The sequence below is a fragment of the Bactrocera tryoni genome, chromosome 4, assembly GCF_016617805.1.
Source record: "Bactrocera tryoni isolate S06 chromosome 4, CSIRO_BtryS06_freeze2, whole genome shotgun sequence".
In the NCBI taxonomy this organism is placed as follows: Eukaryota; Metazoa; Arthropoda; class Insecta; order Diptera; family Tephritidae; genus Bactrocera; species Bactrocera tryoni.
Window position 1 is genome coordinate 19,560,597 of NC_052502.1, and position 25,235 is coordinate 19,585,831.

The following is a 25,235-nucleotide window of genomic DNA, read 5'->3' on the forward strand; positions in this document are numbered from 1 at the left end:
AGACCAAACTCTATAAGTTAATCATTATTCCCGTCCTGCTATATGGTGCAGAGGCTTGGACGATGAGCTGTATGAGATATACGATGACATTGACATAGTTCAGCGAATTATAAGACAACGGCTACGCTAGCTGGGTCACGTCGCCCAAATGGACGAAAGCACTCCAGCTCTGGAAGTAATCAACGCAGTAACCGGGGGAAGCAGAGGAAGAGGAAGACCTACACTCCGTTGAAGGGACCAGGTGAAGAAGGACTTGGCTTCGCTTGGATTCTCCAATTGGCGCCAAACAGCGAAAAGGAAGAACGACTGGGACGCTGTTGTAAATAAAGAGGAAGAGGTCTGCATTAGTAGTGTGCGCCTGGATTTTGTTGGGAAAGTCGAGGGTTCCTAATTTCGATGACTTTTCGGTAAGCCTCAGAGTAGAAATTTTCGCTGTGTCTTCGGCTGAAACCTAGGCTCTTCACAGTCTTATTGTCCATCTCTAAACTATAGTGACCACGAAGTCCGTTTATGTACATAGATTAAATCCACTTTTCTAGCAATGCCAACTGTTTCCATTAAGAATCCTATCACTGTACTGCTTGCAGAGTCAGCACAAACTTATAGTGACTTAAGAAATTAGGCTAAAGGTTTAGAAAGAGAACTTTCAAGTGGGAAAAACCAAAAACACAAGAAGCATACGGGAACGAATTAGCTTGCCCGCCCCATTTGGTGTTGTGTCTTTGCCTTCATTATTCACAAAAACAGCGGCTAACTGAAGCCGAATGGGTGGCAGCGGCCGACTAAGTTGCAAGCGGGGCAGAAACGAGCTGTCAGCAACGGTTGTCATCATTTCACTGATGGTTGACTGATGTAAACATGAACATATGTATATACATATATGTATGTATACATGTGCATGTTTGTATGACAGTTTGACCCAGCGCGAAATTGCGCAGTAAGCGCGGCAGGTTTAATTAAAATCTAGGGAGAGAGTCATCATTCTTATTAGTTTTTGGCTAAGCAGCAGTTTAGTTGCCAATTTGTTTATTTTTAGTCTTCTTGCGTGTGTGTCTCTGGCAACCCATTTCTCGTTGCGTGTAAATAATGATGCCTCCAGGGGTGCTCATAGCCATTCAGGTGTGTTTCTTCAACTTTGTGGCGACGGCGTGCATCACTGCGTCGTTGCGTCAGGTGCTCAATCTTCTGCAGATTACACGCTACTACTTTTTTCTTTACTTTGATTTACTGTTAGCAGTCAGATGACGCGCTTCGTGGTAGGTTCGCCTAAACAATTCTTATTTAAAATTTTCTTTAAGTTAAATACGCAGCTATTTCCGAATAATTAAAGCAAAAGATAAGGAAAACAAGAAAAAAGATAAAGAAGAAGAAAGCTACAACAATGTATGCGTGGAATCGGTGGTCGCATTCAAATGGTAAAAACTATAGGCATACTACTCACAGCTTTGGTGGTTGAGGCATTGACTTCTACGTCGCTTCGTGCTGATTTAAAACTCACAATTAATTATTATTTTAATACCACTGTGTTTTTCAGAAAAAAAAGCACAACGAAAAAGAGAAAAAATTAAACATCGAAAAATAGCGAAATTCGAACACTGTGTCGGTTTAAGCTTCGAAAAAACCACGTTTAACGGGTTTTGTGATCGTCTTTTGTTTTTATCGCAGCATTTATTTTTAAAATTAATAGTTCTTTGGTACTTATTTTTCTTTTCTTTTAACCGATTTCGCTTTTACAAAAAAAATTCCGAATTTGTATGGGGTTTCAAATAGTTATACAAATTTATGGCTTCAAACATTTTTGCTTCACAAAAGATTAATTATAGTTTGCATAATAATGGCACAGAAAGTTATATTGTTTTTTCCGTGTCCCAAATTTTAATTTTAGTTTTAATTTGATATACATATGTATATATTAGTGAACCCAAAAATAAAATTACCTCTAAACCATTTCAAATGTATTCATGATTGAACTAGTATACTTTAGCACAATACTGGTCCATAGCTAACCACAGAAAACAATTGTTTATTAATTAAGCATTTTTATTTGATATATCGGGTGATTTTTTAAGAGCTTGATAACTTTTCGACTCTTTACGGTACACGCTCAGCTATATATCGGGTGATTTTTTAAGAGCTTGATAACTTTTTTTTAAAAAAAAACGCATAAAATTTGCAAAATCTCATCGGTTCTTTATTTGAAACGTTAGATTGGTTCATGACATTTACTTTTTGAAGATAATTTCATTTAAATGTTGACCGCGGCTGCGTCTTAGGTGGTCCATTCGGAAAGTCCAATTTTGGGCAACTTTTTCGAGCATTTCGGCCGGAATAGCCCGAATTTCTTCGGAAATGTTGTCTTCCAAAGCTGGAATAGTTGCTGGCTTATTTCTGTAGACTTTAGACTTGACGTAGCCCCACAAAAAATAGTCTAAAGGCGTTAAATCGCATGATCTTGGTGGCCAACTTACGGGTCCATTTCTTGAGATGAATTGTTCTCCGAAGTTTTCCCTCAAAATGGCCATAGAATCGCGAGCTGTGTGGCATGTAGCGCCATCTTGTTGAAACCACATGAGTCAACATTTAAATGAAATTATCTTCAAAAAGTAAATGTCATGAACCAATCTAACGTTTCAAATAAAGAACCGATGAGATTTTGCAAATTTTATGCGTTTTTTTTTTTAAAAAACTTATCAAGCTCTTAAAAAATCACCCGATATATGTATATTAGTGAACCCAAAAATAAAATTAACTCAAAACCATTTAAAAGTATTTATGATTGAACTAGTATACTTTAACACAATACTGGTCCATAGCTAACCACAGAAAACAATTGTTTATTAATTAAACATCTTTGTTCTGAGCATTCATAAAATCTTTCTACTCCGAAATTACTATATTTATATAAGGTGACTCAAGTTCTTCAAAAATCACGGTACATTTTGGCAACTGACTGACAGGAGGTCCTGCATTGGGCAGGTGGGAATTTCGGCCAAATCATACGATACCACAAGCGCAACAATAACAGCAAAAATATATGTATAAATTGTATTATCAAACATATGGAAGTTTTTCATTCGAGCAAAAGCTTGATTAATTCTTTTAAAAAGACGAGGGAGGAAAAAATAGCAGGGCAGTCATGACACTTGCAATAAATTGCATTCTAATACGATTATCCTGTATTTTATCACTATTGATCTTCTATAATTGCCTTACTATTGTAATATTGACTGAAATTTTATTCAATAAAACTACTTAAGCAATAAAATTCCATTGTATAAATAAATGCAGCTTTTACTGCTTTTGATCGCCCTGTATTTGTTAAATAACAAATAAAACTACAGCAATTAAATGATAACGAGCTAAACAAACAACAAGTGCGCCAAGCAAGTAAATAAATTTATTTGATGGCTATACATTTGATGTTTGATAATTATAGACAATGAGATTATGAGTTAAGTGTTGGAATTTATTTACTTTTGTGCATATGACTCACCCTACTTTATTTACTTCCACCATATGATAAGAATGATTCATGGTTTAGAGGAAAAAATAGTAATTAAACCGAAAAAAAAACAATCAAACGCAAACACAAAAGCCTGTATGACTAAATAACAGGTGTTTCCCCAAACTTCAATGTTATGTACATATGTACATACATACATATGTATATGGTTTGTGCGCTTCTCAAGTATTTTATTAGACTCGAGCGAATGATATTCTAAAACGTACTTTGTGCTTGGCATTATATAACGAAAATCGCGTTAGTTTAGTTATTGCATTATCCCTTATTCATGCCATTTACATATATACAAATTATCTACAAGTTTTTCTAACGAGAGAGTCTGTTATTAGATTGTGATTTTTAAGTCTCCAAAATTCAATTATTAACTCCTTGGGCCAAGTCTGAATGTTTACAAGGACAGTACTCACAAAAAGCTAAAACAAGCTTAAAAATTAATTATTCATTATTCATTACTAGTATGTTCAGTGTTTCAAGAAAAAAATATGACGAAAGAAGAAAAAGACTGCAACTAAAAAATTAATGCCACTATAGACGAAAACCAACCGCACACCCAAAACAAAAGCATATGGTATGTTGTGGTCAACTTGGAATATGTGTACCATTAAAAATTCCAGGAAAATTAAAATTTATGACTTTAACAAATAATATGGTGGTGAAAAAAAATCTATTCCGAGCATTTTCGGTTTCTTTTTTGTTTTGCTTTTAACTTTGAAGAGAAACTAAAATGATTTTTAATGTTTTTTGTATGTTTACATTTGACTCACAGTGTATAAATAAAGCGTGTAATGCGTTATAAATTTCAGCCGATGACGTCAATAAACGAGTAAGTACGCGTAACAATTCGCGAAATAAGAGCAAAACCTTGGGAAAATATACAATTCTAGTAATTTTAGAAAGAGAAAATTATAGGAAATACACATTTATGTAAAAAGTGGTATAAATTTGCAGTTTAATAGAGAATAAAAATTTACAAAGTGTTAAGGGAAACTTAAAAGAAATAGTAAAATAAACAAAAATATAGGAAAGGTCATATTAGGCTAAAAAAAGTATATTTATGAAGCTCGAAATGTGTAAACACGTATTTAGGAAAATTCAAAATAAACACATTAAAAGTTCTAAACAAATGGAGAGAAAAGTTCGAGTTGTAGAAGATATAGAAAGATTTTAAGGCAATAAAAAAATATATATTAATAAAATAAATAATTGTTTCACGTGTCAACTTACCCTTATGTTATCGATTGTAAATAAAAAATCGACAATGAAATACTTGTTTTGTGTTTTTGCAAATTTTGAAAACACAGCGATTTTCATAGAATTTATACGATTGCAACAAAGACGATGTGCAGCGAAAACTAATAATGACTTCACCAAAAGGCAAAAACGACAGCGGAAGAAAGTTAAAAGTAGAATAATGGTATGATGGCATGAGGGCAATAGCAAATAAAACAATACATCATTACAACGATTGTGATGAATGAAATTGTGCACACAGACAGGCAGTGAGCATTATGGGTTGCAGCAGAAATCCTCTATGGCGGCACTCAGTCACAGAAATGGGAGCTGAGTGGAGCCGCCAACAGCGTCAGACAGCCAGAAAGACTATTATGTGGTATAAAGCAAAGTGCACAAATATTTACAAGCGGAAAGATATACATATGCATGCCTACGCGAACATAGAAATACATATGTAGATATAGTATTTGTATATAAAAAGTGCAGATTTATATGGCAAGTGCAATTACGCTGTAAGCAGATATGCACAGCAGTCACTTGGAGGCACACAAAAACATATGCACACGTTCATGTGTGTGTGTATGTGTGCGGTTTGGTGAACTTAATCTTTGCGGAAGTTGTGAGTTCTCTAGCAGATGAGCGCAGCCGCCAAGTGTTATTTGCACTGATAGCGGCATTTGTATGCTTAGTTGCAGTGTGGAACAAAGCGTGGAATCTGAAACAAAATATTTTATCTAAATATGCACACACGCACACAAATAATATAATGTACATATGTACATACTATATTCGAGTAACTAAGTAAATGTTTAGACTTTGAAGCCTCAAAGCGCTAAAATTCACGCGCATAAGCATTTAAATCTTCATATTTTTGCTGTTGTTGTCGCACCTCACCTCATTAAAAAAAACTTTTTTTATCCCACTTGAACACTTAATTATGTTATTTTATTTTAAATCACATTTGGTCGGCTATAAATAAAGTCATCACCTCTGCCAGCTACACATCCAGCGATGAAACATACAAAGAAACATGTTACAACTAATGAGTGTTAAGGCTGTTTCCGGTGAGGTGACTACGTACCAAATATGTAGGAAGTCAAAGAAAAGGTTTTGTTTTCTTTTTTTACATTTTCACGTATGGACTTATAGAATATGAAATAGTTTAAATGAAGTTTAGCAGCCGAAAACTACGAAATAAATGTTAATGAGAAATATAAGATGTATAGAGAGAAGAATTTGGTGTTCATAACTTAATTTGCAAACGAGTGTTAGTGTTTATTTATGTTTCGTACCTAAAATTCCCACGCTAGTTGGGTCCAAAATTATAAAAGACACACCATAAAAGAAACTAGGAAGTTAAAATTCAAACTTTTTGGGTAAAGAAACGTTTGAGGAGAGTGAAATGTGATTGTAAGCAAACATTTTTTATGCTTAGACTTTTCAAATTTACATTTATATTAGAAAATTATTAATTCCTAAAAAATATATACTTCTCTCTGCATTCAATAAAAATTACTATAATTCATTTATTTCCTTTAAAATAAAAAAAAATCTCCCACACAAAGTTTTTTAAAAGTTCGAAAACTACAATTTTTTCTTTTTTTTGCTATTTAATTAAATCAAATGCTTCGAATTAGCTTAAATTTATGCACACTAATGTTAATTTAAAACAAAACTCTACCAATCAACCACAATTAAACGAGCAATGCGCCAAATTTGTTGTAGCAAGTGCAAATTGTACAGAAATGCAATTAAAACCAAACCAAAAGTGTTAATCAAATTACGTTCAAAATAGATACAATACCGAAAGTTGAACAAAACGAATTGTTGTAAAAAAGACGATGAGGAATTTTAAGCTCAAGCATGAAATGAGTGCAACTCCCAAGACCTTGACGAGTACGCTTTTGGCTTTTGACTTCGTACACATGCGTAGCACATACATTTTCATAGACCACAAACGTACACACATATGAATATCTAGTAGACTCATATGCGCATACTGACTTTGAAACATTAACCGTTAATTTGCAGCTATCAATTAACAAGGGGCTATAGAGCAGCGCACGAAAGGGGTTGCCTAAGGCCAAATACACACTTATCGCTTGACGCCACACTAACAAAACTCAATTATCACTATGGCAACAAAGCTATCAAATAGCTTGGCATATCTAAAACAAAAACAAAACAACGCTTGACAAAAACATATCACATGCACAATGACAAATAACGAACAGTGAATGGAGTGCGTCATTTAAACCAGACCGATCAGTGAATCAGCATTTCAGCTGCTGAAATTAACATTTTTTCAGCTTTTTGTACAATTTTGCTTCGTTTTCATTGCTACTTTGTATTTTTTTTTTGGTTTCGGATGCGCTCATCGTGCAACTTCATGGTATTTTGCATTTACCTTTGCGCATGCGCACAACACTTGCTTCTTTTTTTGGTCTATTCGAATATTGTCTTAACAATGTGCATAAGCAGTTATGATTGCTCGCTACATATGCATGCATGCATAACATGCTAAAATGCTATTTTAAATGCCAGCTAAATTGCATTTGCTTTTTGTTTTTGTTGGCATTTTCACAAAACCGTATTGTACCTTTGTTTTTTAATGAGTCATGAAACAGTGATTTTGCTTTCGGTAGTTCGATCTTATGAATAGCAGTTAATAAAAAGCTGCTAATTATATCTATATTCATATATTTTTACAAAAATGTGTGTGTGAAACTGCAGAGAAAAATCAAGTTTCACTGATTTGACGATATTTATACATGCAATAACCAGTAATTAATGTTAGTTTCTATAAGAAGATATTTTCCAATATTGTTATTTATAATAAACAGAAAAATCTCTTAAATTTTTAGATTTTTATAGTTATTTGTTACAAAATTATTTGTTTTATTTTAAATAAATAAATAAAAATACATATTTATATTTTGTATATTAGTTTTTGAGATATCGGTTTGAAATTTTGCGTACATACTCTTCCCCCCAAATAGATTGGTAATTTTTTGGTCCCGTCTACTATAGGATATACTACATAGCTGCCAGACCAACGAAACGATTTAAAACAGGTTCATGTATGGAAACCTTTTATATTTGGATATCTTCAGAACATTTGGCATGGAAATTTCTAGATCAGACCACTAGCCATTTATTCTGCTAAACTATATAAAAGATAGACTGAATCTCCTTATAATTCGAACTAATAGAAGTGTTTTTTTCAACTATTATGTGGCTCACATGGGTAAGTCCAAATGTTTTGGTTATAATTCAGTGTCAACCAAATTTTATTAAAAACACTAAATGTATTTATTACGATTATTTTTTTTCAAAAGCTTGAAGTCTAGAGACTTTTTCCAATAAATTTATTAATACATAATTCAAATGAAACACTGATAAGCATGAGCAGTCCGAAAATTCGTCCACAAAATGTTTGTCTGTCAGTAAAAAACGCAGTACAAATTTAATAAAAAAAAATAAAAAACTTTACAATTACCAATAGAAGTTAGTGATCTTTGATGAAGCTAAAAATTTAAATGCCTTCATCCTACACACTTCCAAACATACACTCCACAAGTTGTTGTTTGGTTATAACAAAGCCATACCATGCGTTGGCAAGCGCTTTTGTTACTCGCTTGAACGCATTAAGTCCATCGATTTTTTTCAATATGGTTTTCGACGTCAACTTAAATAGGTCACTAACTTTTTGGTATTTTCGCAATAAAAAGTCATACGGGAAACAGCATATGTTTGTGTGCATGTGTATATCAACTCTGTCTACCGCTCCGTTGTCCTATCTACATATCTAATAGGTGACCTTATGGTGGCAATACATGCATATGGGTGTAAATTAATAGTTTGCTGTTGTAGCCATTCATATCATTAATAGTTCTTTACTCTTGTCTCACGCAATCTACACAATTTTTGAGTAGGTAAAGCAGCACAAAATAGTTAAAATTATGGGTGCTAGGCGTCTCGCAATCCACACCAAACACGAAACATAAACGTGTGTAATACGCATTTATGATGAATTCCGTTTTTTGGCAGAAAATTGGTTAATAGCTGTCGCTCGTAACTAGAAAAGTTGGTAAACAGCAACTGCGAAAGCAGCGCATAAAAAACTTTTGAATACTTTTGATGACACAATTCTTAGCGACATATTACATACCAACATACAATAAATATTGTAGGGAATTGTTCTATTCACCTATGGTTGTTGCTTTATGCGGGTTTCTCTTTTTATACTCATTATATACGAAACATGTAGTTTTATAAATCATTTTAAGTTATTTTTCTAAATTATAATTTAAATTTCTTTAAAAACATTTATTTATGATACAATTTCGTTGAAAGTTTGAACAATGGATGAAAATTTAAAAATATTTCGATATTTTAAATGAAATAGTACATCTGCCAAAATTTTTTATAAGTCTTTAAATAAATAATTCGGTTCGAGACGTTTTCATCACTCTTAAAAAATTTCGAAATTATAAACCGAGTTCTTCATTATATTAAAATTATTTATAACGCTTTAGTTAAATTATGCCACAAAGATCTTAATTTCGAGCCCGGAAATTTTCACTTCCACAAATTTCCTACATACATACATATAATATCAATGTTCGCATACAAGCCCCATCAAATTCTTCACCGAAATTCCATCATAGACATATGATAAGTAAATAAAATATTTTTTTATGGCCACAAGAGGCGTTGGTCGACTGCTTGTCGATCACGAGATAAATCAAGGCAATGCTCAACTTTGCTATTATCATCAGAATACAATCAAACATTTCATATTAAATGTTATAAATGGCCTTTAGAGAATGTACCTACACTGGTTAGAAATGTTTATAAAAAGCAAAAACTGATATTTACACTTTCCAAAGTATTCAGCAATCTTATCAGCATATAAAAAAACCCCATATTGTGAAGCACTGAAAATTACCTTTTATTTATTTTGCGACGCCTGCAAGTATTAGCGCTGTATCCTACTTTTATTGTTAATAAAATATAGAAACTTTACACTTTGCTTATTTGTTGAAAAATTAGATGATTTTTCAAAATGGAATGAAATTGTGCTTTCGCTCCACTATTTTGTTTCTTTTTTTCTGTATTTTGTCGGTTTCACGTTTGTCGTTTACTTCTCCGTTTGCACAAATTTCTTGTCGTTGCTTTGCACTTTTTTCGCGCGTTAGCTTTTGTCACAAATTTCGTTAATACACTCTCACTCCCTTTGACAATGCATCACACGGGCACACTCCTTTTTTCACCCGATTTTTATGATTTTCTACAACGACAGGACAAAAAATCGACAAAATCTATGAAAGCAAATTAATTGCGTAAAATATTTTGAGAAAGTATTAGCACTTTCCTTTTTACTGTTTACATGTAAATTCGACACTTTATTATAACTGCACGGGAAAAGAAAAACACAACCGACTCGAAAAATGCGAATTCTGTAAATCGCATTCGACACCTATTTCCAACACCTTCTGTCAATCAATGACCAACAAACGCAAAAATTAGAAAGAAACCAACTGAGTTATTTAATTGGCAGTGAAGACTGTATTGCCATGTGTCAAAGAGAGATGACGAAATGTGGAAAGGAAAGAGTAGAACACAATATACGAAGGCAGCGAAATATGCACATTGGCGGACGGAATTATTCTTGTCTTAGGGTCGCAAGTACCGGGTAACGGTTACTTTTTTAAAAAGAAATTTTCTTATAAATGGTTATTTGCCTGTTATTATAAATATCTTAAGTCGCGTAAGGGAAAATTAGCTCTGCAAATTACCCCCTTCCCACAAGTGACAATGAGGGCGGGCATCCCTATTGAGAATTAAATTATGAAATATATAATATATAATGAATGTTATGATCAATAAATATCGCCAACCATAATAATTTATTTACAGAATTATATTATTATTTTCTTTTTTAATAATAGTTGGTTTTATAGTAACACTGTATGATTCTTCCTTATAAGAATAAAGAGTATTCGAAATTTCCATATATCACCCACTGTGCGATGTTTTTGACACTTTCCGTTCGAAACATTTTTATAAATATTACAGATTTTTTTTATAAAAGCTTAATATTCAGGCAAAAGAGAGTTCGCCAATTTAGGAGCTTTAAAATTCTGCGAAGCATGTGTGAGGCTGTACTCGAAAGGGCTCGTCAACAAAAGGAGGGAGCTAAGCGATTATATCAATTATTTAAATTTGAAAACATGACCGTTGCATCACCACCGGCGCTGAAAGTATACTTTTGGGAATATTTCGATATTGATAAGTAATTATAAATTATATTAATAGCACAATGAATATTCATTAGTTAAATAATGTAAAGCATCTTAAATAACATTTCTTAACAAAATCTTATTCTAATTATTTTGCATCACATGTTTGCAGACTCAATCGGCAAATTCATAAGGATAGAAGTAAATTTCAACATGACATTGCAATGCCAATGCGTCAAATCAATAGTCGACCCCTGAAAATTATTCTCTGGTTGCGAAACTTGTCTGAGAAAAATCTCGATATACGTTTAAAACGTATACAAAAATGCGAATGCGTGCCACTGGAAACTCGTGTGGGCTTCAATCAGTTTCGACAACTCTTCCACTGTCCACATAGACGTCTAATTCATATTCTGCAAGAGGCAATACATATGAAACCTAACGACTTGGTGGCGTTGAGAATCGTTTTCTATTATTTTTTATTCGGCGAACACACGCTTACATATGAATTTAAGTAATGACAAATTCAAAATATTAATAATTTGATGAACTAGTTATCTCTCCATACTCTCAATACTTATAGTTGCTCCGATTCACGGGTTCTAACTTTGAATTTCAAGCTCAATGTGATCGGTTTCGATCCAAATGCTTGCATTATAACTAAAGAACTTTTACCAACCGATTTGAGAGAGCATCGGCGTTTCGTCCAACCGATTTGGGTGCAAAATATAACGGGCCAACATTTGAATTTTGTCTTTTCTACACGAGAACGCGGCTTAAAGTTGATGAACCCGAATTTAACAGTGCCACGTTTCAGTGTTTGGCCGTTGATGGTGGAATATAGGCCGAGCGATTTCGAAAATCAGGTGAGTTGCGCATATTACTTTTTCTACAGTTTAAAATATATCATATATTTGTTTTGTTTTTAAATACGGATGATCGTGCATTCCTTAGACTATTTGAACTTTTTAATAATATTATATAAATAAAGTTCCAAAATAGCTATGTTTTCCTTTTATTAGCTTGATTTTAATTTGAATTTCGAAAATATTCGTTCGAAGTTTCAAGTCAAAGCAGTAGGCTATCTCGAAAATGACACCGAGGACCAAGAAGTGCCGCTTGAAGATTACGAATGCGCTGATTTCCCATACGTTATTTACCCCAATAAACTAGAATTTGATATGCAGCGTTCTGAACAAAGAAGTTTAATGGTGGCCATTCATAATTACAACCAAAAATGTGTAGAGTTCCGTTGGCAAAAGTAAGCAATCCGTTTCCAAAAACTGAAGTTCTATATTTCTACAATTTCACCTTTGTAACTCTATTTACTATAAAAAAAACATATGAATTAGCTACTTCATTAGCGATTTGTTCGAAGTCACCTTTGAGCCGAATGTATTCCGCCTAAAGCCACATCATACGAAACTTTGCATTGTGAATATGCGTGTTTTCGAAAGGGCGCTTCACTTTAAACGCATTCCATTAGCATTGGAAGTACATCGGGTATTCGATAAATCAACTAAACTTGCAAAGGAACTATTGGAGGAAGTGGAATCCATTGATGATCCCAAATGGAAGGAGTCCAGCTACATGATGCATATATTTTTGCATCTAAATGTGAAAGTAAATTTTAAGCCCGAAGAACCAATAAATATAGCTTGGGAACTGTTGCCACCGAAACGTGAGCGTTCAAAAACTTCAACTACAACAATATTTGAAAAACTATATTGGGATTATTTGTCAGAGTCCAATTTCATGCGACCGAAATCGTCTGCTGAAATAAATGATGAACTCAGCTATGCTGAAGTCCTACGCTTGAATGCAGGTCCATTGCCACTTGTTAAAACCATAGACCTTAATCGCAAGTATGAATTATGTTTCCTTTGTGTTTATCGCATTTTAAATTTACAATTTCTATCTTTTTCGTTAATTATGCCACGTGATGTATTGCTTATGCCTATTGCAGTGGTATATTGCGTATTATCAGTCAACTAATCGCCGACTCCCTGCATGATTTGGCAAAGAATTGGCGTTTCATTCCAATTGAATTTGCTGAAGACCCACAATAAAGTATTCAATAGCGCCTGCGCATGTTATTCCAATATAATGACATCGGTAGCATCGAATCTCTTTGTAAACACCTTTGATCGGTTAATCTATTAACAAACAGATATGAAAAAATGTTATAAGTCGGAGAAAAACTAAATAAATACAACAACTGACCTAAAATTTGACTTTCGTAAGCGTTCCAAATATCGTTCCACTGCGATGGAAGGCAGGAAAAATTTACGCACTTCTTTGGGTACTTTATCCATAAGACTACGGGCCTATGAAATGGAAGAATAATGTGGCGGAGTATACAAATTAATTAAAAACAATTAAGAACGTTAAGTTCGGTTGCACCGAAGCTATAATACCCTTCACAAATACTAAAGATTCCATACATGAACTTGATTTTGATCTCGTCGTTTGACTGACAACAAAAACGGACCCACTAACCGACAGACGGACATTGGTAAATCGTTATACTCATGCCCATTCATTCTGGGTGCTTCAAACTGTTCAGTTATTATTAAAGAATATTTTAATAAAAAAATATTTACCTTTTCCAAGTGTTGATGCGCCACAGATGCCACCTCAAAAATACACTCTTCTACACCTTTGTCATCAACTTTGTCCCGCACTATGCGCTCCTGGCTGACACCATGTTTGATTAACAATTCTTGTGGTATATTTAATGCTTGATTCCGTCCTTTATATGGTATCGCTCTCAAAAGTGTTGCAATACCTTGAGCTTTGCCTAAATGGGAAACCGCATGGTCCACCTGTACATCCTTAATTCCATTTAATTCAACTAAAAGATGAAATAGTGATGAAAAAACCTGATCGGCATACTCTTCTAATTGTTTTACTGTAAAGAATGGTTGGTTCAATGGTCGATCACGTGCCGTGACTAAGCGCTTTAAATAAATTTTGCTCAGCTTGTTTGAATCTACGGTCTGTAAGGCAAAATAAGCGTGCTAATAATAATTAACTAAGACATAATAATAATTGTAAGTAAACATACATTTTTTAGTTCCCGTAAAACTGGATGATCGGCAACGTAAGAACCCTCTTTAGAGAAGCATTTATCAATTGAATCATACCAAAACTTCAATTTTAATTTAATAATATGCTCTTCAGACACCTAGAAGTAAACAAAAACATGAGTATATGAATCACTTTAGCACTGCGCTTCCTCTTACCTTGGCACCACAATTGGCCACCTCTACATTGAACGCTCTCAACGCAAATGCGTGGCGTCGATGACCACCATTCAATAATAACGTGCATAAATAGTTCTCATAATCATTTTTCCTGCAATAAAATAACTATGTGAATATAATTTTGATTTTATGTAACATACGGGCATGCAATGAAAACAGCAGGAACTCTTCTAATACTCACTCCACCAAATTAATGCAGTACTGTGCCGTAAACATTTCGTTTGCCAATTTCTTTTGTGTGCAATAGGTTGCACCAGTTTGTTGTAGTAGACATTTGTGCAGATTTTTTATTGAATTTACACCTTTCAATAAATGCCGCATCTTAAATTGTAGTGGATTGAAATAATTTTGTTTATACTTTTTTGAGGTTATGGCGTAGCTGTCAAAGGAAACAGCTGATTGGGTATTTTTTAGGGTATTATTTGCAGCGGGTATTTGCGTCGGTCGGGTGTTTCGGAAACGGAAAACTATAACTAACTGGCGGGCAAATAAATACATTCGGTATTAATCAAAAATATATGTAGTGCAAATGAAACGCAGCAACGCAACAGCTGTACAGAAATTTACATATATGGAGAAAGAAATATAAAATGTAAGTTATTAGCCCTTTAATGAAATTACTTAGGCTTAACAATTACATATACATATAATATTTTTCACATACGTTGAGTTGTGCAATAAAAATTCAGAAAATATATTCAGCTCTGATCAACACGAAGAAGGCTGTCGCCGTTAGTCTACGTAACCGGAATGCACCCGGACTTTCTTTATCCGGTGAAGGACTGTCAAAATGTGCAGAATTCTGCCGCTACAACAACAACAACGAAGAAGTCAATAAGTTTCATGAAAAAAGTCGGCCCTTCTGGGTAATCTCGAAACTTGAGAAGTGCTTGTTAAAGAATTATTATACAGAATCATAGAAATTGTTAGTCAGTATCATATTATTAATGATTTTAGTTCAATATCCGATTGTCATGAAATATTCATACTTTCATCAGTATTATGTAAGTAATAATGCAACTTTTACACATTTTTTATCGAAGTTACCAATTTGCATTGACATTACCCTTTGGTAATTAAAATCATTTATTTATTTAAAACTAACTCTACGTATATCGTAACAATTATATTGCAGAAATAACATATGATTACTTTAACTTAACGGAAAGACCTATTAACTACTTATTTAAAGATTTATTAAGGTCACATATTTGACTTTGACTACTTGTGCGAATAACTAAATCTACAAAAAACTAGTACGAATGCAATTTTATTTATATCCAAAAACCCTTTCTTGTGGATAAAATGAGATTGTACTTATTTAAGCAATACATTCCAGCTTAAGCAATCGTTTTTCCAAGCCATGGTTGCAACTTCAGTCTAAGAGTCCATGCTCAATAACTGTCTCATCACTCTTATAATGTGCCTCACAGAATTCTGCCATACGCATGCAAGCCTCCTTCATCATGTCACCAGGAACTGTCAAAATTATGCGCACAAAATTCGGGCACTCAAAGCAGGCACCCGGCAGGCAAAATACACTCTGCTCATTCACCAATTCTTGCACGAACTGCGTATCGGACTTGAAAGCTGGAAAATGTTCGATATCGATGCCCACCATCATGTACATAGCGCCGTCCGGCATAATCGGATTAAGGCCACGTACCTTCTTCAAAATGCGATAAGCCAAACGTGCATTCGCCTACAATAAAGATATGTATTGTTATTTATTTTTAAAATTTCAACCAAAATAACCAACACTTACCGAGAGCACATTGATCACACTGTCGAAGAAGCTTTTTGGTGTATTCTCCAACATATCGGGCAGTGCGCCCTGCACTATGCTATTGGAGCCCAAAATGCGGCCGCACATGTTCTTCAAGCCAACCACAGCTTGAGCCAAACGGTTTGCACGATCGTGCACGATTACCCAACCCATACGCCAACCGGGTACCAGAAAACGTTTTGTGGTGCCACTGCATGTGAGTACCGGCACATTTTTAGACAGACTACTAATGGCTATAAACTTGGAGCCGGGAAACACCAAGTGCTCGTAAATCTGAAAAAAAAAATTAAAAATTATATGCGCTTTAATTGTGAAGAATTCTACATTAACTAACCTCGTCCGCTATTATGGGCAAATAATTGCGTTCACAAATGACCAATATGTCCTCCAGATGCTTCTGATTAAATACACTGCCACATGGATTACTTGGGTTATTGATTAGCAGCGCTGCTGTTTTCTCGTCAATCAAACTCTCTAACTGCTGCAGATCCGCCTCCCATTGACGTTCCGGCAACAAATCGTAATAACGTATTTCGATGTCCAAACCTTCGGCTAAAGTTTGATATAAACAGAATCCAGGGCGTGGTACGAGCAAATTTTGTCCACTGTCGCAAAGTGCCAGTATGCAGTACTCCAGCGCCGCCGAGCAACCGCTGCACATTAGAATGTTCTCCGTTTTTATCTCTTCGGCGCTCTGGTGTGCACTATATTTTGCGATGGCCCGTCGCGCCTCTTCGTGACCCTGTGAGTGGGCGTAGCCATTATATTTGCCGCCTTCAATGCACCGCTGTACGGCCAGCATGGTTTCATCGGAGGCGCGTAGGTTGCCGAACGTCGTTGGATCACCTGGTATGATTGTTATATTTATGCAATAAAAATGCAAATAATTTAATTATTAGCAATAATTTATTAGTTTAATTTTTTGTTTATAAATATATTGTATAAACATTGTAAAAAACAATTGCGTCAACTGCTGCCGATTAACTTTTATAGAAAAACGCTCTAATTAAAGGCTCGGCTTGCTGCCATTAACATTCAAATTGGCTGTGAGATATGCAGCTACGAACATACTTATTGTGCAATATTTTATATAACAAAATTAAAATGTATTGATCTAAGTACTTTGTTGCATTTTTGTTAAAAGGGCATTTGCTTCGGTTGCACTGAAGGAATATTACAAATAAACAATTTCCATACATTAACTTGATTTTGATCGGTCCGTTTGTATGGCAGTAGAGTCTAAGCGATAACTCAACAAGGGAGGTCCGATAAAAATTATGCAATAAACGAAAAAAGAAAATTTAAAAAAAGGAGAATTTATTTCTAATTCTCTATTAAGCACGATACCCTTGATCGAACCATGCTCTAACTTCTTTAACCAGTTCGAAAGAAATTAATTTTCTGAAATTCAGTAGGTCACAAAAACATCCCCAATTGGGTTGAGGCTGATCGACTTCGCCGGGGCACGAAATATGGTTATCTGTAGTGCTAGATTCCAGCATAGGTAAATTCTCCATTGCTCCCTGGCTGTCTCCGGATCGAAAAGCCACCAACCAGATCGATCATGTTGTGATAGACGGGAGACACGTCTCCTGTGTTTTAGACGTGCGTACGTTCCGAGGTCCTAACATAGACTCGGATCACTATCTTGTTGCAGCCAAGATACGCATCCGCCTCTGTGCAGCAAAAAACGCACATCAACAAACACAAGAAAGGTTCGACGTCGAGAAGCTGCAATCACAACAGATAGCCGAACGATTTTCTACTCGACTTGCATTCTTGCTCTCTGAGAGCACTCGTCAACAACTCGGTATAAGTGGGACAGCATTTCCAGCTCCTTATGCTCTTTATGCAGCTGCAATCGAAACCATTGATTTTCGGAAAAATGCAAAAAAATAGCTGGTACGAGGATGGAAGATCACACTTTCGCTTTGAAGGTTTTCGATTCAGTACCCGCCGGTGGAAGCAAAGGAAGAGGAAAACATCCACTCCGTCGAAGAGATCAGGTGGAGAAGGACCTGGCTGCACTCGATATCTCACGCACAAGTTAATTTTTACATTAAGTAAAAATTAGTCAAAAGAATATATTTTGAGCGGCACCGGAATGTGTACTCTTTATTTATACTCTTAAGACTAACTTATTACATCGTTCTTACTCACTAGTTAATAGTTTGTTTAGATACAGATTATATTATTTGTTTAGGTTTGTTTACATATACATATGTATATTGTTTGCTTAGATACATTTGTTTTGTTTTAAGATAAGGTTTGAATACCACCTCAATGTTATTTTGATACTTGTTCGTTTAGGATTGTTTGTGATAGTGCATTTCAATTGTTCCAACTCAAGGTTGTTTTGATGCCTTCTGTGTACTGAAACAAACGATTGTTTTGTTGTTTGTTACTATTATAAGGAATACGTTCCTTAACTCACGCTCTGTCAATACAAGATCGTGAATTTTTGATACGTTATCTTCCGTGGTACAATTTTCATCAAAAACCCAAGTGGAACAACGTTAAAATTTATTAAACCAAATTTCACCATCGAAAGAGAATAGTCACCATATATGTATGTACAATTTCCAAATGCTCTTCAATCTTCGAGGCGTGTTGTTATATAATTTCGTTTTTGACCAATGACAGAAAATAACAACTTTAAAAGCTTAAAAAAATTTCTATAAAAAAAATCATATTTTTTATTTCGCACACTACTGTAGGCAGCAATAGCTCAAGCACGAGCTACACACATGCCTGTCTGCTAATGAGCTAGCAAAATGCGCCCTGCATTTGCATACACGAGCAAATTATTGCTGCGAAGTGTAATCCAAGTATGCCGCGCTCCAACTAGATGAATATCTATAGGGCTAGTCGAAGCTAGTGGCAAACCTGAAACGCAAACCTGTACCGGCTAAGCACACATATTAACGGTAACCGATAACTGTAGCGCAAACGCGCAGTTTCTACAGAAAATAAAAGTGCCAGCACAAGTTCACTGATAACATTTCCAAAGAGCACACAAATCGCACAGGCTCGCAGCAGAAAAGTCTTCGAAAACGGCACAAAAATGGGTGTACCAGCAGGTGAAGCAAAAAAAAAAAAGAAAAACAAAAACAATATGCACACACAGCTTGTACAGATCACTGGGGCAACTTTTTATGTTAATTACGCAGCGGACAACTATCGAGAATAATTCTGGATTTGAATAAACAACAAACAAGTTCGCAAAACTTTGGAAAGTCAGGCAGATTATGGATTTATGAATATTCAGCCAAGTGTGCCGCCGCGTCATTAGAGGCTGTTTGGTCGAAAGAATGTTGCGTAAAAAAATGTATAAAAAAACAAAAACAAATTAACAACAGTAGTAAGTCACTTTTTTTCTACAACAAAATAACAACAACAGTAGTAAATAACTTTTTTTCAACAACAATAACATAACATATTGCACCTGTTCACACAAAAGTCTCCACATCACCACCGCGAGCATAAATGGCCAGCGGAGCAACGAAAATTGAGTGGAGCGCTGTGAGCGCGTTTTTGAGTTGCTTACCTCTGCGCTGATTGGTCGTTCGAAGAAGGTGTGTACGCCACAATGGCGCAGCATACAAGCACACATGCATACATACATATATTCTTAAGCACATGAATATGCAAATTAAGTATGAATAATATGTCGCTAATTTTTGTTTTTTTTTATTAAATACAAAATTAAAAATCTTTCTACAAACTTTTAAAGGTGTGTGTATATATGTAAAGCAAATATTGAGGGTAATTTCCAGAAGCTGGCGAATATGGCGGGCGAAAGAATTACAACTTTCGATGATATTGGCACTGATTTTGAGGTTTTGCTACATTTTTAGCGTCGTTTTCGCAATATCTGGTTAGCAACCATCAGTCAGTTAAGTTCTGGTAAACTTTATCAAAAGGAGTCTTAGTTAAGTTAACGAGAACTTTACCGAAAGAAGGAGTCTTAGTTTAGTTAACCAGAACAGATTGGTAGATGGTTGCTAACCAGACATTGAGACAACGGTCCTTAATTCCGCAATTCTACCGCTACAACAACACAACGCCGCTTAAATTATTCCTCTATATGTTTATACATGAGTTATTTTTTAACTATCTAACGGTTTATTACATATTTACCTACATATGTATGTAAACGGTTAGTCGCGCATGATCACCTGTCGTACGGTGTAACGCGATCGGTTAGTTACTTATCGTAGGTTAGTTTCCAAGCGATCATACATATGTATATACATACACACATATGTACATCTATATGTGCATATGTATGTAGTTATTAGTTGAAAGAATATATTTCAGCATTATAGACGCTTCATTATATCAAAGTGCTATATCTAATTAGAATTATGGAAGCAAAATAGTTTAAAATTTGAGTATAGTAAATCCTTTTAGGATAGTGTTAGTTTTTGGCGTACCCGAAACCCTCTATCTAGACTATCTAGACAAAGGCACTGTGAAGTGCTAAAGATTAATGCGACTTCGCCTGAATAGATGGACATTGAACCGCACGGCAGGGCCATAAATAGAAAATCGGGGATCATGGAGCATATTGGATATTATATTATTTATTTTTGAGAAAAAATTTATTCCATTTTATTAACATATGTTAAATTGATATTGATCGGATATGCATAATTTTAAATTATATATCTAATTATTGTTATTAAACTATAGCAAATCCTCAAAAAATTCTGACCCAGAAGTAATTGTCCCCGAACTTGTCTCTCTGTCCATCGCTGCCGCTCCATATACTATATGTAGAATTTCAAAAGCTTTGAAGCTTACTAAATGGGTTAAGTGGGTTTCAATAAATTGTTTTTTTTTATCGTTTTATTAAATTCTACTACACCTATAGAATATTGTCCTAAATCTTCCAGTTGATCAAAGTAATAGTTTTGGAGAAACTGCCTTGGGAACCTGTGCGCACGAGGCTAGCTAAGCTAAGTGCGCCGTCTTTAAACGCGTTTTTCTCGAAACTGAGTTTTTGATGTCGGTTGGCAAGATTTCTCGAGTACCACTCTACCGATCTTCATGAAATTTTACAGAGGTCTCTGAGATTCAATGCTTAAAGACTTCAAAGAAGGATTTTTTTCGATTAGAACTATTTGAAAAAAAAAAATGTCGCGAAATGTTTACTGAAATTTTAATTTTTTTGTAAAAATGTCCAAAAGTTACAATTTTCTTTTTTTACCTTTGTCCAAGTTCTAAGTTAAGGTTTTAACTAAAATACGTATTTTTCACTTTAGATGATCCTGTAAGGATTAGCCTGCCAACGCGGACGAATCTTTTTCCCGAGGGGTCACCGGAAATGGCGTCGCAATGACCCAGTTTGAATTTTTTTCCAAAAATTTTAGAATAGTGTATATTTGTAACAATTCAACAATTTTTTTCTCATATAAAAGATTAAATATTTTATTAGAAATTTGGGGTGACAATAAAATATTTAATTTTTTATATGAGAAACAAATTTTTGAAAAAATGCTGTTTTTACCCGAGGAAACCCCTGTCACCCCTTAACGTATGTTTATAGCTTCCTATATCTTCAATATTTATGAAAGTTTAAAAAATACTGTTTCAGGTTTTCACGAGTGCCATGACCATAAAAAATCAGAATAATCGACATTGTTAATCAGTAATTAGCATCACCCACTATACTAGTTTAATTTTGTATATGTGATTATTTTTTTTATAAACCATTTTTTTAGATTAATTTTTTAATAAAATATTTTTTATAAAATAATCAAAAATACATTTTGGAAATATGTATGTATATATATTTTTAAATATCTAGAAGTAAACTTTTTTAAGTAAAATTCTTTAAATATTTTTGTTTTTTTAATTACTGGAATTAAATTTTCTTTAATTTTTACAATATAGTATTATATGATAATTTTTTTTTTTGTTTTTTTTTTTTGTTTTGATAACACAGATTTTTCCAATAGCAAAGATTTCTTCATCCCACATGCAACAATTATATTTAAAAAAATATAAATATTTTACACCCAAAAATAGCTACTCACCAATAGATAGCGGTATCATTGGCTTGTCAGGATTCGGTTTGATTTTCAAGGACTCCACAATGCCACGTATGCGGTTGTGTGTTCTTGCGGAGATTTTCGAAGCTTTGATATTCCATTCTCTGCGTACATTTTGGTTCAGCTTCTGAGCGCCATTGCTGTGTTGTGGGTCCTTGGTTAGGTTGTTATTTTCGGTGTTGATGGTCGAAATATTACGCTCCAAACCGCTTGCCGGCATTATCACACAACAAAGGATATATGTAATAACTTATCTTATTCAATTATTAGTTTAACATGCAAAAACAAATTTTAATTGCACAATGTTCGCCGAAAATCACTGTGACACTGTCACACTGCAAACGCTCAAAGCAAAAGTTTTTAAATTTTATGTATTCTACATAAATATATTAAAAGTCTTTCAATATTTTTATGATTTAACATTTGTCCTTTTTTATATTCTAATTTAACATTTGTCTTTTATCTTTTTATATGCTAATTTAACATTTCACAACAACACTTCACATTTAAAAACAATTAGTCCTTCGCCACATAAAATCCATAAAGTGACGATACGATTATATACGTACATAAATACACGCTTGTAAGGATCTCTTTTTGTGTCTCGCTGGAGATTTGCACCGATTATGATTATCACCGATTATTTGCTAGAGGAAATCTGCTCCGCTTTTACTTCGACCGTTGTTAGTTAAGTTCTTGCCTGAATTAAACTGATCTGCTGGTCTGGTAAGTGTGTGCTTTTAAAGGAAAATATTAAAATAAATACAAATCAACATTTCCACTATTGTTGTTGTAGCGCTGGCAAACGCGCGTTTGTGCGTATGTGCGCTCATATACAATTGTATGTGTGTGTGTATATCGTTGTATACATGCGCCTGCCTCTATGGTGTTCAATAACTGTTCTACAACAACAATAACAACACAATTTCAGTTGACACATTAACACCGGCCACACCAACACCATTAAGCTATCAACTAACCGACATCCAAGCCGCCCAGCCGAGCAGCCAACCATCCAAGTAAGTCGTCAGTCCGCCAGCCGCACTGCTCGTGTTGCTGATTTGAATACCTGTCCGGATATATAGCACACCACACGTATGTGAGCGTGTGTTGTTGCAGCGCTTACTCAAAATATGCCGATATTTATTCGCATTTTGATTTCGCATTTGAATATATCTACATATTTGCAGAAATATCATTTAATGTGGCGTGCGTTCGCGATATCGCAACGTACGAAGTGCCGAGCGGTAATCAAGTACGGCCGAACGTTCGCTGCCGACACGAATGGCACTCGTCTCGTACTTATAAAGTGTTAACATTTTTGCTCGGTTTGATTTCACAGTTAGCGTATTGAAGCGTGGCGATAGAATTTCTTCTCCATTTCTTTTGACTAACTTTTTTTTTACTTATTTTTGGCGCGAAAAGAATGGAAAAATTGCAAGGTGCAGAATGAGCATTAGCATCTTCGTCTAACTGCTATGTTTGAGGAAAATAAAGTATCCGATACAGTGCCTCATACTAATATTCACGTAGCGTTTAAGGATCGAGAATGTCTTCCATGTGATTTTTAAATGAATATTCGACTGTCATCAGCATAATATATTTGCAAATGTTTTAAGCTTCTGCTAAAAAGAAACCAGTTAATTTTAATCAGTAAAATGTTGCGATTTACATATTTTTACATACATACCAGACTTCATAGTTTTGAATTCAAGATTCCCGCTTATCTAAGTATTTTCTATTTAAAACGATTACTTGTTATACAACCGCCTTAAGTCACGCTTATCTTACGTGACTCGAAAATTAAGAATTTTTGTTTCGTTAAAAGTTGTAACCACATATAGGTAGGTAGGAGTGCAGCCTCTTTCGGGCTCAATTAGCACCAGCTGTGCCATTTTGATGTACTAGTCGTAGACCTTTTTATATTTGCTATCACGTTTCGCCTTCTCTTTCAAAGCATTTTGTGGTTTCGATGAAGCTATTAATGTCCGATATGCTTTTTGTAGACATCCATTCAAGGTTTGGTGCTTGATACATTCCAAAAGTTCTGTGTCGGATCTGTGATAGGGCTGGGCATTCACAGAGAAAGTGGATAATTGTTTCCTTATTCCCTGCAATTTCGCAGCCTCGGCAAATATTGTTGTAGGGCATGCCCATTTTGGACGCATGTTCTTCAAATGACCTGTGCCCTGTTATGGTAGCAGTTACTCTGTAGTTACTTTTCCTGAACCTATTTAATAACTCGTCTACTTTTTCGTTGCCGAAAATGTTCCTGTGACCGGGAACCCAGAACAAGTCTAGGTGGAGCTTGTCTTTTAGTGAGCTGAGTGCTTTCTTGCAATTAAGGACTGTGCTGGAATTTGTCATGGGCGACGACAAGGCCAGGAGAGCCGCCTGGCTATCTGTGTATATTGCTGCTTTATGCATTCTCTCGAAGTTTTTCAATAGAACTTGGCAGACCTTCTCTATGCCCAGTATTTCCGCTTGGAAGAAGCTAGCTGAGTACGGTAGACGAATGGAGAGAGAAATGTCCAGATCATCGGAAAATACTACCGTGTCTACTCCTTAGACCATTTTGGACCCGTCCGTATAGACTGAGATGGTATCTTCCTCCGCTATTATGCCCCTTCTCCATTCTCATCTAGAAAGTATCCTCACCTGGAAGTATCTATGGAAATCCAGCATTTGGAGAATGTAGTCTTATATATTAGCGTTGAGTTGGTTTGGGATATAACGATGTTCATAATTCTTCTGATTCCAACCACCCAATTCTTTTATTCTTATTGCAGAACATGCTGCTATTTTGTGAATAAAGATGTCTATGTGTAGTTGACTTAGTAAGGCAGTTAAATTTTTTGCATAAAATTACTACTTCAAATAAAAGTCTCTCTTTTGTAAGTTGGCTTAAAACAAATTCAATAGCTACATACATTATGTAAGTGCCAAAACCGAACAAAATAAACAAAAAATTTAATAAACAAAAAATGTAATAAAAAAATATATAAAAAAATGGATAAATACTTCAATTTAAAAAGTATTAATTAAAGAAATAAAACAACAATTAAAAATAAAAAATGTAAACAAAAAAAACGGAAACATAAATTAAAAAAAGGAAATTATCAAAAA

At 34.6% G+C, this 25,235-nt stretch overlaps 4 protein-coding genes and 1 long non-coding RNA gene across 7 annotated transcripts in view; 1 reads left to right on the forward strand and 4 right to left on the reverse strand.

The window, feature by feature from the left end:
* LOC120773915 (ras-related protein Ral-a) overlaps nt 1–10,251 on the reverse strand; it is a 53,544-nt gene extending 43,293 nt beyond the window's left edge. For all 3 annotated transcript variants that reach the window (XM_040103112.1, XM_040103111.1, XM_040103110.1), the window contains exon 1: nt 9,708–10,251. The gene's annotated coding sequence lies outside the window, so the exon portion shown is untranslated. The remainder of the gene's footprint in view (nt 1–9,707) is intronic.
* Nucleotides 10,252–10,677: 426 nt separating this feature from the next.
* On the forward strand, nt 10,678–13,082 carry LOC120775385. Its single transcript, XM_040105546.1, has 6 exons — nt 10,678–11,054; nt 11,174–11,515; nt 11,585–11,867; nt 12,024–12,262; nt 12,354–12,866; nt 12,968–13,082. The coding sequence occupies exons 1-6, from the start codon at nt 10,732–10,734 to the stop codon at nt 13,068–13,070; spliced, it is 1,803 nt and encodes a 600-aa protein (XP_039961480.1). The 5' UTR covers nt 10,678–10,731; the 3' UTR covers nt 13,071–13,082.
* On the reverse strand, nt 11,988–12,471 carry LOC120775387. Its single transcript, XR_005705327.1, has 2 exons — nt 12,384–12,471; nt 11,988–12,329 (listed from the first exon to the last, which is right to left on the reverse strand). It is a non-coding gene; the product is annotated as an uncharacterized LOC120775387 (long non-coding RNA).
* Nucleotides 12,864–14,608, reverse strand: LOC120775386 (NADH dehydrogenase (ubiquinone) complex I, assembly factor 6 homolog). Its single transcript, XM_040105547.1, has 6 exons — nt 14,449–14,608; nt 14,247–14,358; nt 14,069–14,188; nt 13,605–14,000; nt 13,225–13,328; nt 12,864–13,157 (listed from the first exon to the last, which is right to left on the reverse strand). The coding sequence occupies exons 1-6, from the start codon at nt 14,586–14,588 to the stop codon at nt 13,076–13,078; spliced, it is 954 nt and encodes a 317-aa protein (XP_039961481.1). The 5' UTR covers nt 14,589–14,608; the 3' UTR covers nt 12,864–13,075.
* A 701-nt stretch (nt 14,609–15,309) lies between these two features.
* LOC120775596 (tyrosine aminotransferase) lies at nt 15,310–22,802 on the reverse strand. Its single transcript, XM_040105835.1, has 4 exons — nt 22,095–22,802; nt 16,388–16,899; nt 16,033–16,326; nt 15,310–15,969 (listed from the first exon to the last, which is right to left on the reverse strand). Exons 1-4 carry the CDS (start codon nt 22,327–22,329, stop codon nt 15,643–15,645), a joined length of 1,368 nt encoding a protein of 455 aa, XP_039961769.1. The 5' UTR covers nt 22,330–22,802; the 3' UTR covers nt 15,310–15,642.
* Nucleotides 22,803–25,235: the final 2,433 nt, after the last annotated feature.

What these genes read in the sequence shown, in the direction of transcription:
- LOC120775385 (XM_040105546.1), top strand. Translation starts at nt 10,732, where the DNA reads ATGATTCTTCCTTATAAGAATAAAGAGTATTCGAAATTTCCATATATC. An exon ending in GAATATTTCGATATTGATAA is followed by an intron (nt 11,055 to 11,173) that starts GTAATTATAAAT and finishes ACATGTTTGCAG; the next exon opens with ACTCAATCGGCAAATTCATA. An exon ending in CGAGCGATTTCGAAAATCAG is followed by an intron (nt 11,868 to 12,023) that starts GTGAGTTGCGCA and finishes TCCTTTTATTAG; the next exon opens with CTTGATTTTAATTTGAATTT.
- LOC120775386 (XM_040105547.1), bottom strand. Translation starts at nt 14,588, where the DNA reads ATGCGGCATTTATTGAAAGGTGTAAATTCAATAAAAAATCTGCACAAA. An exon ending in TACTGCATTAATTTGGTGGA is followed by an intron (nt 14,359 to 14,448) that starts GTGAGTATTAGA and finishes ATTTTATTGCAG; the next exon opens with GAAAAATGATTATGAGAACT. An exon ending in CGCATCAACACTTGGAAAAG is followed by an intron (nt 13,329 to 13,604) that starts GTAAATATTTTT and finishes TCCATTTCATAG; the next exon opens with GCCCGTAGTCTTATGGATAA.
- LOC120775596 (XM_040105835.1), bottom strand. Translation starts at nt 22,329, where the DNA reads ATGCCGGCAAGCGGTTTGGAGCGTAATATTTCGACCATCAACACCGAA. An exon ending in TGCCCATAATAGCGGACGAG is followed by an intron (nt 16,327 to 16,387) that starts GTTAGTTAATGT and finishes TTTTTTTTTCAG; the next exon opens with ATTTACGAGCACTTGGTGTT. An exon ending in GTGTGATCAATGTGCTCTCG is followed by an intron (nt 15,970 to 16,032) that starts GTAAGTGTTGGT and finishes TCTTTATTGTAG; the next exon opens with GCGAATGCACGTTTGGCTTA.